Source organism: Lontra canadensis, unplaced genomic scaffold (assembly GCF_010015895.1).
Source record: "Lontra canadensis isolate GAN:19392208 unplaced genomic scaffold, GSC_riverotter_1.0 scaffold103, whole genome shotgun sequence".
Taxonomy (NCBI): Eukaryota; Metazoa; Chordata; class Mammalia; order Carnivora; family Mustelidae; genus Lontra; species Lontra canadensis.
In genome coordinates, this window is record NW_022631097.1 from 4,685,772 (window position 1) to 4,702,221 (window position 16,450).

The 16,450-nt window shown below is 42.1% G+C and overlaps 1 protein-coding gene across 1 annotated transcript in view; it reads right to left on the reverse strand.

The window, feature by feature from the left end:
- MIPEP (mitochondrial intermediate peptidase) overlaps positions 1–15,582 on the reverse strand; it is a 167,165-nt gene extending 151,583 nt beyond the window's left edge. Inside the window, exons 1-4 of the mRNA XM_032838178.1 lie at positions 15,343–15,582; positions 13,150–13,323; positions 9,410–9,498; positions 6,571–6,657 (exon numbers count right to left, since the gene is read on the reverse strand). Coding sequence (XP_032694069.1) covers positions 6,571–6,657; positions 9,410–9,498; positions 13,150–13,323; positions 15,343–15,531 — 539 coding nt within the window. The 5' untranslated portion in view covers positions 15,532–15,582. The remainder of the gene's footprint in view (positions 1–6,570; positions 6,658–9,409; positions 9,499–13,149; positions 13,324–15,342) is intronic.
- Positions 15,583–16,450: the final 868 nt, after the last annotated feature.

Consider the following 16,450-nt stretch of genomic DNA (forward strand, 5'->3'; position numbering starts at 1 on the left):
TCCCACCCTTTCCCTGCTGTTAACAATTCTATCAGAATTTAAAAAAAAAAAAAACCACAGTGAAATAGAAGGTATCTTGATAATATCTAAAGTAAGGGGCAACTTTTCATTAATTTTCTCCTGTAATATTTTATACTCAGAAAGACACCTCTCCCTTTTTAGTTAAAAGTCCATTTGATATTGTTTACTTCCCATTAGACACAAGAGGAATTAAAATACTGAATCCATAGCATATGGTAAATGGAAGAAAATTGTGTCTGTGCTGGAAACAAGACGTTACCATGCTATGCCACAAAAGCTTGGACTGGTAGACACAGCTCTTCAAACATATTAGAGTAAAACACACGGTCCCTGATGTCCAGAAGAGTCTAATATCATTCTTAAGTAAATCTGATAACTACCTATCAGGGGATCAGGAAACAAGACTGTATCTCACAGAGCTTATGCTAGTATTACTAACATGTAAGAAAGAAATAACTGCACATCACTTCTTTATTGGCAATATGAAAATTACACAGTAAATGGCACCTATTTATCTGGTGCTGTGGGGGAAGAAATTAGAAAGAAATAGGACAATCAACCAAATTAACCCCTTATCTCCTTCCCTACTACCGCTATCCTAGTCCAGGCTGCTGCCCGCCCTTGCCCTGATATACTATAATTAGCCCTACTGGGTCACCTTGCCTCTAGTCCTCCATCCCTACAGGATGACCTTTCTCAAGGTCAGAAGTCCTTGCTGTGATGAACTTAGCACCTCATGAAATACCCTCTCCTCCACTGTGAGGTCTCTCTGAAGGCTTTCCTCCACTACCAGCCAAATTAGGGGCCACTGCTGTGGGCTCCAAAGCATTTATGATTTCCATTTAACAAACTCATAGCAACAATGTCCACAATAGCCAAACTACGGAAGGAGCCAAGGTGCCCTTCAACAGATGAATGGATAAAAAAGATGTGGTACACATACACAATGGAATATTACTCAGCCATCAGAAAGGATAAATACCCACCATTTGCATTGGCATGGATGGGACTGGAGGGGATTATGCTGAGTGAAATAAGTCAAGCAAAGAAGGACAATTATCATATAGTTTCACTCATATGTGGAACATAAGGAACAGCATGGAAGACCACAGGGGAAGGGAGGGAAAACTGAATAGGAAGAAAATCAGAGAGGGAAACAAACCATGAGAGACTATGGATTCTGGAAACAAACTGAGGGTTACAGAAAAGAGGGCGCAGGAGGGATGGCGTAACCGGGTGATGGCCAATAAGGAGGGCACACGTTGGGATGAGCACTGGGTGTTATACGCAACTAATGCATTGTTGAACACTACATCAAAAACTGCTGATGTACTATATGCTGGCTAACAGAACATAAAAAAAAATTAATTAATTAAAAACAGTTTAAAAAATTGTTAGGAGAACACAGAATTTTTTAAAAAGGTTGTACTGGAGCCATACGATGGAAAGTCATGTACTGGATTGTAAATGGTTTATAAGGATGTTTAAGTAGAATAAGCAAAGAGGAAACAAAAGATAACTTCAACCAATGTTTAAAAAAAGTCAATACATGTATTACAGAACATGAAAAATAATTACGATTTGCTTTACATGTAAGAGCTTATTCCCTTATTCAGAGACTACAAACCTGAGGATGCCGCCATGATAATTGCTTATTTATTTCAACTCCATCCAAATCCCAATAATTAAAAACATAAAACAGTGAACACTTGGACAATTTTTCAAAGGCCTACTGTATGAGATTTCCAGTTTTTCTTCCAACTAGTAGCAGCTATTTAGAATATTAAATTCTTTGATGCTGTGCCGGAAGCTGAGTTTCTTGGCTAATGAGAATTGTTTTCTTTCTCTTTAATCCTGCTGCATGCTTGGAACCAATTTCAGGTGTAACACCTTTTTCTGTCAATAATAATTTTTTTTTAAACTACTAGTTTTCTGGAACTAAGTTATCTAAATATTTGATCTACTCTCCTGGCTTTCTTAGACTTTTCATAAAGGGTATATTTATCTTCCTGATTATTGTGAATCGAAGTTCTTCTAAAATTCTGAAAATTCAATAGACCACATTAATAATTTACTCACTTACCTTCTTTCTTAAATAATGTAAAGTGCTTCACTTAAGCCCCTAAAATATCCCCATTATCTCTACCTCATGGTGATCTCCCTTCCTGAATAGTCAACCTAAAACACACTCTCCTCTCTCTTTTCCAGCAAAGGCATTTTCTGTTTATTTTAATAAGAGGGGGGAAAAGATAACAGGGGTTAATAAATGGGGATGGAAATGTACTGTATATGGTAAGTTTATTATATAAGTTTATTGTGTAACAGCTTTATGTAGAAATGTAGAGAAAAATGAAAATCACTTATCTCACCAAAGATAACCACCACTATTAAAATACACATGAAGAACATGTGAAATTAAATAAAATACAGTTAGAAAAATTAGCACAGTGCCCAGCACATAGTGGATACTTGAAAAATGTTCGCTGAGTTTCTGAATGGACGTATGTATGGGGCACTAATTCCCTCACAGTGGAACATCAAACAGTCTGGCTGTTGGGTCAGGTGGACTGGTGGGAGACGTGCAACAGGACCCCGTCCTGAGAAGCAGAGGCAGAGGCAGCATCTTTGGTCTCATAAAGATACTGTCTCAGTGGCAATGAACTTGTGGCTAACACCAACAACAAAAAAGACCTTCCCTTGGCTTCTATCCAATCTCCTTTGAATATATTATACTACTTCTTTAAAATAATTGGGAGTCAACTAAAATAGATTTTTGTATCTTGGTTTTCCTTTAAAATTATACCACAAACATTGAACACTGCACTATCTCTTTAAATACTCTTCAAAAACATGGTTTTTAATGTTTGTAATGTTTGGTCGTATGGATTAAAGATATTTTCATTTTTCCCACTCCCATAATCCATGCTATGACAAATATCCCTGTTACATACATCTCTTTATCCTTATTCATTCCTTAGGATACGTTCCAAGAATTAAATTGACCAAAAAGGTGTCCTCCATAAATATTTATCAGTTTACACTTAACCAGAGAGGACCCATCATCCCAAGCCATTAGAACACTACTGCTCTGTTTCAGCTTTGTTAAGTGAAGGGCTCTTTGTTCGATCTTTCTTGAAGGATGGTAGAATCCCATTCTTTGAATGACTACCATGTACCAGACATTTTACTTTCATTACTTCATTCAAACTTCATAATAATCTTATGAAGTACTTTTTTTATTCTCCTACAGAGGAGAAAACAAGACCTAGAGAGTCAAGGAGCCAATATCCACCCAGGGCACTACAACAGCAGAGGCCGCGTGTGCTATCCCCACTTCACACGATTCCCAGTGTTACACTTGCTACATGGTTCCAAGTTTAATGGCCATCTGCCCGCTATTCCTTATTTTGTGAAAGGAGAGTTTCACAGAAAGAATCCTTTACCTTATTTTCTATCAGGAGATCCACTTTTTTGTTTTATTTTGTTTTTTAGTAATCTGTAAGGCCTCCTAACACAGTAAAGATATTAACCCTTTAGCATATAAGTAACATTTGTCCCATTGTGTATTCTAACTTTGAATGTGGAAAAGTTTTACCATACCAAAGTTTGTAGTCTTGATATCATCAAATCAATCATTGGTGGTCTGACTTTGGTATTATGAGAAGCCAGACGTCTCACCTTCCAAGGTCAATTCATATCTTTAAGTAATCTACTTTTTCCCCCAAATAGTTATCTCCTGGCCTAACATCATTTACTGAAAACCAAGTCTTTCCCTACTGATAGGAAATAACACTTCTATCATATACTAAATACAGTCTTGCATATATTTGTGACTGTCTGAATTTTTCTTTTCTTTCATTGACTATGCTGGCAGTGTAAAGTATAATGCTTTTTTTTTTTTTAAGATTTTATTTATTTATTTGACAGAGAACACAAGTAGGCAGAGAGGCAGGCAGAGAGAGAGGGGGAAGCAGGCTCCCTGCCGAGCAGAGAGCCCGATGTGGGGCTCGATCCCAGGACTCCAGGATCATGACCTGAGCTGAAGGCAGAGGCTTTAACCCACTGAGCCACCCAGGTGTCCCTATAATGCTCTTTAAAATATAGCAGTTTTATGATGTCTTACTACCTGGTACAAATCCTTTTTTAGTACCTTTCTCACCAGATTTTTCCTGCCTATTCTGGCATATTTATTGTCTATGACTTCAAAATCATTTTAAGTTACAACAGAAAAATCTTCCTTTGTAGACTGGGTAGCACTAAACTTACAGACCAGTAGAGACCACCCCTGAAGCTTTCTTCTTTCTTATCTCAGACTATGGTACGTTTCACTACTTAAAGATCATCTTTCATGCTTCCCAATGTGTGTACATGCCTGTGTGCGCGTGTGTGTGTGTTGAGGTTTTACAAGCTTTGTGGTCCTCAGTTTATTTCAAGGTGTATTACACTTTTTTTTTTGCTCTTGTGACTGGGATTTTCCCTCCATTATATTTTCTGAAGATGATGTGTTTGTTATATTCTTTGCATACAAGAAAGCTCTTAATGGTTTTGGAAAAACCCAAGTGAAACAGGTTTCTTTATAGCTGGGCTTCACGAAGACCGCAATCAGCTAAAACTGTTCAAGAGCAGACAGTACATTAACTTAACTAATGGGACCCTTCTGGGAATACTTTTTGAACAGCTCATAGAACACGGACTTCATAGAATGTATCAAAGAATAAGAGGATGATCTACTCAATTTAAATCATTTCTTTCATAACCTGTTATGCCAAGATAATTGGTTAAAACCACAATTTTCTGTTTTATACTTGCACTTTATAATTTGTCATCTTGCACGCATTTACCACACACAAGGTTCTCTCTGGGGGCTAGCCAGCTCTCCTGATGACACACAAGTTTCATGGTATTTCAGTTTTAGTACTTCAAATTCTTCTTCCTCCCATTTCAAGTTACCTTTCCTTTCTAGAATACTGATATTCTGCCCAGCTCATTTTCCCCAATGTAGTTACCATTTTGTTACTTTAAAAATCCTCTTGGCATTTTTAGTGACACCTAGAAATGAGGTATGTATCCTGTTAGAACAAGTCCTTTGCACCTAAAATAGTCTGCTAGCCCACTGCAATTTCTCTACATTAAATGTAGAAAAGTCAATCTTTAGCAAAGTCAAATTATGAATAGCCTGCTGTCTCTACTCAAAGTCGTACCATTGAATATAAATACCTATGAGCAGGCATTCAACTTTTGTTTCGCTAATGAAGACAATATCATGCTCAAGCCTAAAAGTATAGCAAAGACAGACTATTCTGATGGTACAGCTAGCTTTACTAGTATCCTGAGACACAAGATCAATGAAGCGAAGTAAGATCAAACCACTATCTACATATTAGAAGTCAGGTGAAAATAATCCCCCAAAGACAGCCTCACCGTATGGTCCATAGCATGGTAATCACATATCCGATTAACAAGACCCCAGTACCAACTGATCCCTACAGAACAGGGCCTCATGTGGGGGTCAGAAGCCACATATGGAGACAGAAAGGAGGGAAGGAAGAGAATCAAGGAGTGAAAAGAAGTGCCCCATAAATAAAAAGTAAATAAGTGGGACACCTGGGTGGCTCAGTAAATCTCCTGAGTGAAGAGCCTAGAACCCAGAACCCAGGGTTCCAGCGACTGCCTTAGGCTCAGGTCATGATCTCAAGGTCCTGAATCAAGCCCCACATTGGGCTCCCTGCTCAGCAGGGAGCCTGCTTCTCCCTCTCTAGCTCCCTCCTGCTTGTACACTCTATGTCTCAAATGATTAAAAACATCTTTTTTAAAAAAAAAGTATATAAGTTATAAACAGGTAAGAAAAAATATTAACCTCTGTGCTACAAGTAATATATAGATGGATTAATGACACACTTCTAAAATCATAAATAAATATATTTGAGCAAAGAAATATGGTATCCAAAATCCTCTATCAAATGTTTTTATGCAGTGACTTAGAAATTCAGCTTTTTCAATTCAGAATAATAAAGGTAATCAAATGAATCCAAAGAAATTATTTCAAGGCTCATGACATCCAACCAGTCAATAAAATCAATTTGCTTCTCTCCTCCGGTGGCACCGGTTATAGAACTTCAAGCAGGGAGCTAAGCGTTACTGCCAACTGCTCACGGGAAGTCATTCCTTTGTTAAGCACTTACTGCAGGCCAAGAAAGTCTGCCTGTGCTGGGATGCGGCTCTGAACAAAACAGACCAGTCCCTGCCCTCCTGCAGCTTCCGGTCTAGCCAGGCAGAGGGATGTAAACAAGTCAGCAAACAGATCATGCTGGAAATGATTAGGACTGAAAACACAAGCAGGTAAGAGGATGGGGCATGACCTGGTACCAAAGAGGAGGAGACACCATTTGAATGAAGTCCTAAAGAAAGTGCCAGAGTCATGTTGACACCTGGGGAGAAACACTGAGGACAAACAGGGGCTGTGAGTGCAGAGACCGTGGCGAGGGAAGGGGTGGTCTTCCCATCTTGCCCCTATGATCACAACCATAATGAACGCAAAGGAATGAGTACCTGGTTTCTGGATCAAGGGAATCCACAAGATTTTTATCAGCTAGCAATTTTTGCAAACTTTGATATAATTCCACATTTGTGTTCAACCTAGAAAAATTACAAATGAAAAAAAAAATTAAATGATTTTCTAACACCTTCTTTTTAATTTTACATTAAGAGAATGGTGTCACATCCTAGCATACATATGCCCGGAGGCCAAAGGTTTGGGGGTTTGTTTTGTTTCTTCATTTGGAAAAATAATAGCATAACCACAGTTAGTACAGAAACAGGCAGTCCTTAAGCAAAGCCTCAAGGTACTAAGTGTTCTGAAAGGTAAACGGATACATTTAAAGCCACAGGCAGCAGCTGGAACCAGAAGAGCAGACAGGAAAGAGGGGAGTGGGAGGAATGAAGTAGGGTGATCTGAGTGATCCGAGCCCACTGCCATTGAGAAGTCATTGTTAGCAATATGCCCATGGCCGTTTGTTTCTTTAATAAGAAAAGGAGTGATGATGGGAGGAAGGTTAAACACAGATTCTCCAGTTCCAAAGTGAAGAGCCTATAACCCAGGTAACCTTTGCCCATCGGGGCCAGAGTGGCAGGCCCACATGTCGAGGAGAGCTCAAGGACACAGGCTTCGGGGCCCCACGCTAGAGTCACGACACCAGCCCTACTACCACTCTGTGACTTTGGGCAAGTATTTGAATTCCCCCAGCTTGTTAGACTTCAGGTCACCCCAAGGGTTAAATAAGATGTTCCCCCTATGAAGGAACAAATAGTAGTTATCATTAGGTGGCCTTGCCATCCTGTCCTTGGTTCCCCAACCCGAGTTCTGCCCTCAACCCAAGCCACAGTCCCATTTCTAGGTCCTGAGTTCTTTCTTCTTCCCTGGATGCCAGAAAGACCTGGCACTCTCGGGGCTAATGAGTGAACTGGTTTTAGATATAATCTGCTCCCTGCCCTGTGGACCCTCAGGGAAGGGCAAGGCTGTAAGAACCATCTTGTCCATTCCTACTCAGGAACTCAAGGATGGTCATGTTCCCTAGTCAGTGCATAATCAAACACCTGCAGCTTTGTAGAAATCCAAGAGTTTCTGTGGTTCTCATGGGCCACCCCCAAGACCAAGGGAACTGAGGCAGTCACCTCAGTGGGAAAATGGTCAACAAGGGCAGGCAGGCATACCACCTCTCCTGCTCCCAGGCCACAATCCCAGGAAACCAGGAGAATATCAGTGTGGGCACCTACCTCCTCCAGGCCTGCTCCCCCTATGAGCTACTACATGTCAAAAGGACAGGCATTCGAGAGCCTGCACTAAGCCTCTTCAAAAGTTTCAATAAATCTCCCACATTATGTTTTATGTCATGAGATCTTAAGATAAAGTCTCCATTTTAGCCTAAAGCTGGCATTAGCTCTAAACAAACACACCTAATTTTAGGCTTTTATTTCCTCTACCCAAAAATCAATCAATTCTACACATGAACCTGAAATCCTCCTGTTTCTTGAAGATCAGCGGAAGCGGTAACGATACAGTTCAGTTAGACCAAGGAGAAAAGGAGTCCTGGTGCTCCAGGAGGACTGAGAGCAATCCCGGCTCTCGGAGGGCCTCGGGCCAGCCGTTGGAGTGTGGCCAAGAAGGAAAGACTGAAACGCTCTCCAGGATGAAGTGAAGACCTTGCACAGATCCTCTTGACCACACTTTGCTACCAATTATGGCTCCCTTGTTGTCCTCCCACAAAATTAAGAACCCACATCCATTATTCCAGAGCTGTACTACCTAAAATCAGGCCCAATACAGTGCTCAAGGTGCCTCAGGCAGGCACCCAGGCAGCTCTGACTCATTTCCTAGGGCTTTTCCCTGGGTGAGGCTCTTTCTTCCAAGGAGACCCCAATTCCAGTCCCTTCCTCATGCCCCGTGTCTGCAGTGCACAGGGACCAGTTTTATCTCAGTGAGTCGGTTTTCAATGGCTGTAAGAGAATCACACGCACTGTCCCAAAGGCAGCAAATGTTGCTCGATGGGTCAGAAGCAGGAGCAGCATCTCCTGAAGGGCTGGGTCCTCAGCAAGCCTTGTCAAACCAGAGAAGCCACCACGCTCGGTCACCACGCTCCTCCTCCAGCTTCTGCTTTGTCAGAAATTCTTCCAATGGTTTCCAGTTGTAAATTCCTGCCAGGTGAGCCCTGGCACTCCCGCTGGCTTTTGACCCTTTCTGGCGTGGTGTCTCGCACCTAAGTGTTTTTGAACATGGCACTGTCCACCTCGAAGTCATTTTCATGAGCACTTATGAGCTCTCATAAGTGGCTTAAAATATTTCAATTTACCTCAAGATTGCCTGAAAATAACTCACTTCATCAAGGCCCCAGCCTACCTCAGCCCTCCTTGAGAGTTTAATGAACCCCCTGACTAGCCCTCCCCACCCCAGATCCCAGGGACCCCAAGGCTACCTGTCTCTGGCCCACAGCCATTAGTACAATAGCAATTTAATCACAGAATCATCAAGAAACTCCAACTTGCCACTGAGGTACTAAAAAACTCTCAATGTAAACAACAGTGGGGGCGTGGGTATTAGCTATGTGCCTGATGCCTCTAGAAGCAACTGTCTCATTTTCCTCACAGTAACTCTAAGAGGGAAATCATGTTATTACTTCACTTACAGACAAGGAAGCTAAGTGACAGAACAGATGAGCAGAGATAAACAACTCGCTGCGCTGCGGGAGCCGGGGAGCAGTTCGCAAGGGCCTGTCCCCAGGGCCCTCCCTCTTCCCCACGCCCTGTGGGGACAAGCGCTGGAGACCAAGTTCTTCAAGCACAAATCCACAAGACCACGTCACCCAAGGTTGTAATGAAGGGGAGCAGAACATACTTTTCTACCATGGTGCCAATACTTCTACAAGCTTCTTCCGCCGCCTCTCTGAATGCGCGCTCAGGGTGAGCAATTTTCACAAAATCGGCCTAATGAAGAAAGACAAAACCAAGAGGGAATTTGATGGAAGCTTTCTTCCAAGATCTGAGGGTAAAAATGAAAACCTGAGCAAGTATGCCATTTGGCTGGCCCTACTGCATTTCCATTACTGACATTTTCCTAAACAAGTAGGGCTAAGCGGCTTCTTGCTGAACATATTATTAACTCTTATTCCAATCAAGGGGGTTTCATTCCAAAGAAAATACGTTCACTAACCTTATTTCAGAAAAGCCTTTCTCCTTCAAATATAAACACCAAGTGAATTCTTCCTAATTCTATGGTTCAAAAAAGCAGAATCTTCTCTCAAATATTCTAAAACTTCCTAACAAACATTGTTTACAGTATGGTGCTCACACGTTTGCCAGGCTCCGGGCTCCGGGGAAGAACTACAGAGGCAGTTTTTTATTTTTTTTCAACTGACAGACAACATAGTTTCAAGACTGATTTAACTACTTTCTTGCCTTTGTGCAGAAAACAAAGCCATATTCTCTCTTTATAGGCCTTTTACTAAATATGAGTTCCCTGTCTCAGCTGAAATGACTCCCAACTACGAGTGCTAAAGTGGCTTCAATACTGAGTTTAGCATTAAACTGAGATAGAATTCTTTCTACTTTTTTAATGAAATCACATAAAACCAGACTTTAATTTTCATGTTAATTGTAGTATGTTGCAAAAAAATGCAAGGGAAATACAAAATACCACGTACCTTCTTCATTCTCCAAGAAAACATATGTGACTATAATATGAAAGAAAATCACCACAAGGTAAAATTTCCTAATTTTATTATTAGTTTTCAATGTAAGAACATTTAAATCCATAGTTTTATACATTTGATGTAACAATAAGATAACATTAATACTAGAGCACCTGAAAAATGAGCTATGTAAAATTTACAATTTGTATAAATTACTAATCTACATGTTGCAGAATTTACAATCAATATTTATTTCAAAATACTGGCATACATTTTAAATTTCATTTGTGGGGCACCTGGGTGGCTCTGTCACTTAAGCGTCTGCCTTCAGCTCAGGTCATGATCCCGGGGTCCTTGGATGGAGCCCTGCAGGGAGCCTGCTTCTCCCTCTCCCTCTGCCCCTCCTCCCCACCATGATCTCACTTTCTCTCCAGCTCTCTCTCTCAAATGAATAAATAAAATCTTTTAAAAAATTCATTTGTAATAGTGATGAGGAAAACAACATTGTTACATAAAAGAAAAAGAAAGCAAAACCAAACGACCATTTGGTGGGAAACAACAGTTTATAACCCTTGCCTTATTACAGTATTGATCTTACTGGCAGGTAAAGTCTTAAAAATTCAAAAGGAAAACAGTTCTTTTAATTTTTTTACCCGAAAACTCCCACGTGTAAGTCACATTTACAGCTTTTTAAATGAGATATTACCATACCTCATAAGTACAAAAATCTTCAAAACTAGGACAAGCTATGAGGCAAAGAGTTAAAAAGCTCTTACCAAGCAGAAGCACCAATGCAAAAAAAAAAAATAATAAAAAAATTTAAAAATCCTAGAACACCACTTAATTAAAATGAGGCTAAGACAATAAACAAGCCACCAACAAATAAAGTCAATACTTGATGGCACTTAAGTGAAATTCCCTGACAAATATTTTCCTTTTCAGCTTTCAGTGACACAATTCCGTGGAGAAAGGTCACTGTGAGGCATCTTCGGGCATCTCCCGGGTCCTCCATCATTCAAAGTGCTTGCTACGCACACACTTCAGAACAAGATCAAGACCCTACAAAACCAAGAAGTGACTACAATAAGCCTGCAGCACACCTCACTTCACTCTTGGGAAAAACTCTTTCAGATACTTTATCAATTTCCTTAAAATGGGGAAACTCACGGTGACCGTATGACAATCTGAAGGGTGTTACTGCTCAATTCTGGTGTGCGGGAGAGGGAAAAGGTTCCAATCAGGGAAGAGCAAAGATGGGGAAGTGTTATGTGAGGTGAGAGAGGTCATTCTCAGAGGACAAATTATTCCATTCATCTGACATTTTAGAGGAGACAAACTACAGGAATGGAGAACACAGGTAGTTGCCAGAGGTAAGTGGGGAGAGCTGGGTGTGACTATAATTCAGGGGCTTTTTTGAGGTGATGGAATAGTTATATACCCTAATTGTGATGGTGGCTACATGAACACATTAATTAAAATTCATAGAATTGTACCATCCCCAAAAAGAAGTCAATTTTACTGTATGATACTCTTAAAAATAAATAACAACTTAAAAAAAAAAAAAAAAAAAAAAACAGGAAGGCTAACTGACTTTCCAACCTCCCCAACGTAAGGAAGACTTATTCATTGGACCCTAAGCAGCCAGACTGCATGTAGAAGGTACAGAAGAGCAGGTGAGGGCATGAGTTCTGTGGCCAGGATTCCTGGCCTCTGAGCCCAGCTCCATCACTTCCTAGCTAGATGACCCTGGGTATAACAGTTCACCTCTTACTGCCTTTCTTTCCTCATCTGAAAATGGGAGATATGCTGAGAAAGTTAATTCAGTTAATCCAGGCAAACCTCTTACCAGGGGGTCTGGTGACTCATAAGATCTAAAAAAAAAAAGATCTAAAAAAAAAAAAAAGTTAACTTCAGAATAAAAACTCCATGAGGTCAGAGACTGTGTCTGTCACAAGTCATGACATTCCCAGTGCCTAGAACAGTGCCTGGCACATGGTGGTGACTCAGTATTGAATGAATGTGAAGAGAAAGGTATATACAGTCCAATACCAAGTCAACAAGATCCCGAGGGTCCACAATGTGGAATTATGTGCATTACTGCAATCTCCTTCACTGACATGATTAATGAGGAGGTGGTCTTTGGGACAGATAAAATATCATGCCTTCTACCTCAGCAGTAGGATTCTTAGTGAAGAGACCTAGGTACATGTCCATATCCACTTCAAAATATGAAAAAAGGAAGTCCTTGATATAACCAGTTTCATATCCAAACCTTAGTTTTCACTGGAAAAGACATTCCTGAAAAGGTTTTTAAAAAACTGGCTTTTCGTAAGATTAATTTTACTATAAATGTACAGGTAAAGGTCCTATTAAAATTCTGATAGAAGTTTTCATGAATGGGGCACCTGGGTGGCTCAGTGGGTTAAAGCCTCTGCCTTCGGCTCAGGTCATGATCCCAGGGTCCTGGGATTGAGCCTCACATCGGGCTCTCAGCTCAGCAGGGAGCCTGCTTCCTCTCTCTCTCTCTCTCTCTCTGCCTGCCTCTCTGCCTATTGTGATCTCTGTCAAATAAATAAATAAAATCTTTAAAAAAAAAAAGAAGTTTTCATGAATGAAGAATCTTTGTCAAATGAAGACTCTTTGCCATACAAGTAACCATTCTTTTATTATACATCACATGTGCATTTTCTTAACTATACATATTAAAGTACAATTTCTACATACCACCTTTTCCTATACGTTCCCCACTCCTAAAAACCTACTCCCACTATAACAAATTACACCCAACAGCTCTCAAATAGCTTATATGCTGTTAGTCTAGGCGCTGCCAAACCAAGCACCAGATGCTTTGAACCCTAGAGTCTCTGACATTAAACCTAATGAACTTAGCTTAAATTTTAACACCTTGACAGAGAGGTAGCCTCAAGGCTTACAGTAAGCGTCTTACCAAGTCGGCCACCCTGCACAAGGAATCAGAAAGCTCGTCGAAAATGAGCACGGTCTGGGGTCCAGGCGGCATGGAACACACACGCTCCACAAGCAAGTCTGCCTTTCTCAGGGCGTTTTCTTGTGCGATCCGAAATCCTTCTGGGGCGCTGAGCTCAGGAACTCCAAAAAGACCCTGCAATCCAGAGAATATTTCCTATGTGAGGCTAAAAATATGACTTTTTTGGTATTAAGCCCTTTTTTCATAAAGGAATCTTGGTTTTCATTGGGTGTATCCTATCATTATATTACCTGTCATCACAGATACTATGTTCACATTCCCCACATCATTCCACATAAATTAAGCTATGAATATTTTAAGAATGGACTTTTTATTTTTAAATATTTCATAAAAAAAATAGAATGATAAAAGTTAGCTGCTCTGTAGATGACTAACATTTTTGTTAACAGCAAGAGGTAAAACTTCCAGGACTGATAAGGCAAAAATAGAATGATAAAGGTTAGCTGCTCTGTAGATGACTAACATTTTTGAAAACAGCAAGAGGTAAAACTTCCAGGACTGATAAGGCCTATTGTTTCTGCAAGAAGGGATGCATGAAATTAACCTCTTTTCAAAATGAAAGAAGTTGAAGAAAACACAGTTCCAGGTAGAGGAGAATCGGGACCAAAACCAAATTAGATTCTTTACACTGATTTAATCTGATTCAAGTACAGACTATTTTTCATTTCCCAGCACACCTCCCCATACTGGAGGGTGGGAATTCTAAACCTCAGACTACCAATTATAGTAATGACAAAAGAACTACATAAACCTTTGGGGCTTTTTGTTGTTCCTGTTTAATCAAAAACTGATTCACATATATGAAAATCTGTTACCAGTTTTATAATCATGATACACGTAAGAAAAATAAACCTAAAATTAGTTTTATTTCATCCACCCAAAACCAAACTTACTCTTTCCATCTTTCTACTCAGTACCTATAGGTAGTTGTTCTCCTCTTCACCCTAATTATGTTAAAACCGTATTATGTTATTTACCCACACGGAAGTTGGTGTAGCCGATTTCATACAAAAATATTTTTAAAACAAAATTAATGACAGAAATCAAATAAGAAAACACATCATTAGGCTCATTGTAACCATGTCCTAGACTCTCTATAAGAAAGACAATGTTAGAAATAATGAAGAAATTAAAAAGGCAAAAATAATAGTAACAACCTAAAGTGGATAAAACCCACAAATGTGAAGTAGAACAGCCTTCAGGTAAGCCCCTTCCAAGCTCGCTTTCCTTTCACCTTTAATTCAGTCATTCAATAAACTCTGAGTGCCTAGGGAATGCCAGATGCCACTGGGTATGTGGAGATAGGAAATACAGAAACCAAAGAATTCAGTCAGTGACTTCCTCGGGGAAGAAATCAACGTGATCAATGTCATCGCATTATAAGCAATGAGACTCTTCTCAATAGTTTTGTGGGTTTGTTTTTTTTTTTTTTTTAAGATTTTATTTATTTATTTGACAGAGATCACAAGTAGGCAGAGAGGCAGGCAGAGAAAGAAAGGAGGAAGCAGGCTCTCCGCAGAGCAGAGAGCCCAATGCGGGGCTCGATCCCAGGACCCTGCCTGGGACATGACCTGAGCCAAAGGCAGAGGCTTTAACCCACTGAGCCACCCAAGCGCCCCTAGTTTTGTGTTTTAAAACAAGAAGAGTACAAACACTGGGAAAAATTAAGAACGGAATTTCGAGCATCAATGGAATAGTAACCACACGACTACCTGATGCCCCCTATGAACAGCAGGGCGGGGCCTCCAATACACAAGTGTAGGGTTGGCGCAAAAGTGAATTTTAAGCCGGGATTGGTCTGAGTGTGAGGCGAAGGCGGGACCCTCCAAGCGGAATTCACCGCCACCTGCTAAGATGAACTATTTGAGTTCACGGGGAGCAGGGGCTCACGAAGAGGCACGTACTGGGACCCACACTCTGGGGACAAGACCAACAAAGGCCGCCCCGCTCCCTTAAACCAGTCCCTCAAAGAGGAGGTGACGGGCAAGGTCACCAAGAGCGCAAACGACACAAAGTGGGTTCGCTGCCTGGCTCCTCCCAGACCCAAAGGACCCCTCCTAGATCCCTGCTGGCCACGCGGAGAAGGGACCGGCTTATCTCGCGCCAAGTGGAGCCCCCTCCTGCGCCGCTCACCCGGCGCTCGCCGAACAGGTCCAGACGGCGGCCCTGGGGCTTGACATTGAAGGCGGCGCCCACCGGGGACCAGCTGGTGCTGACCTCTCGGGCCCGGATCCCGGCTCCGAGCCCGCGCAGGCCCGCTCGCCCCGGCCATAGAGCCGCTGCCCGGGATCCGAGCCCTCCCAGCCTCCAGGAGCACAGCATCTTGTTCCCAGAGCAGCCCCGTCCCCCGCCGCGAGGCCCCGCCCCTGCACCACAGCTCCCGCCGCGAACACGCGCGCCGCGTTTCCAAGGCAGCAGCCCACGCCGCGCCACGTGACGCCAGAGCTTCCGGGTCGGGCCTTGAGGACCCTCAGGACGTGAGCACGTCGGTGTCCAGAGGGCAAAAGCGTCGCCCCGCCGCCTTCCTGGCAGACGCCGCGGTCTTGCGCCCCCGTGTGCCTGGAGTAAGGAACCGCCAATGTTTCAGTCTTCCCTATCACGTGACTCGAGCCGCGCGGACAAAGTCTGCGTGCAGGGCGGGTTCTTCCTGGAGGAGGAGTGAACGCTCAGTGAACGCCGCCGGAGTGCCTTACCCGGCGTGACAGGGCTGGTGACACTCGTCGACTCTACGGGCCTGCACTGTAAACAGTGGTCAGAATTAAAAAGACGGTCTGGCTGCAGCGTATGGCTACCTATCCATGAATCTTCATTTATTTTGACTTGTAAATTTTGTTATAATAATCTACAACATAAATTTGTAGAGGGAGGGTTTCGCCAAACTTCACTCAGCCATAGGGCAATGATAAGATCTGGGGGCAGGAGGCAGAGAGGGAATCGTGATTTGGGGCTTCGGATGGCCCGTGTGTAAGGGCGTGGCCGCTGCGGAGCATTAACCTCCTGTAAATGAGTGGAAATCACGCCTGGTTGGAGTCGGGGCCCTGTTCTCGACCAGGGTGGGAGGATTAACCTTGCTCACCTTCAGCGTGCTCATCTGCAGAGAGCGAGTCCTGCGAGGTGGCTGTGTCCTCCACCTTCCTGAAGGGCATGCAGATTAAGTAAAAGGGTTCAGTTTTTCTTTTGAGAGACTTCTGCAGGTGGAGGGAGACTTCAGTAGTTGGAGAAGGGACTGAGGGTGAATGAG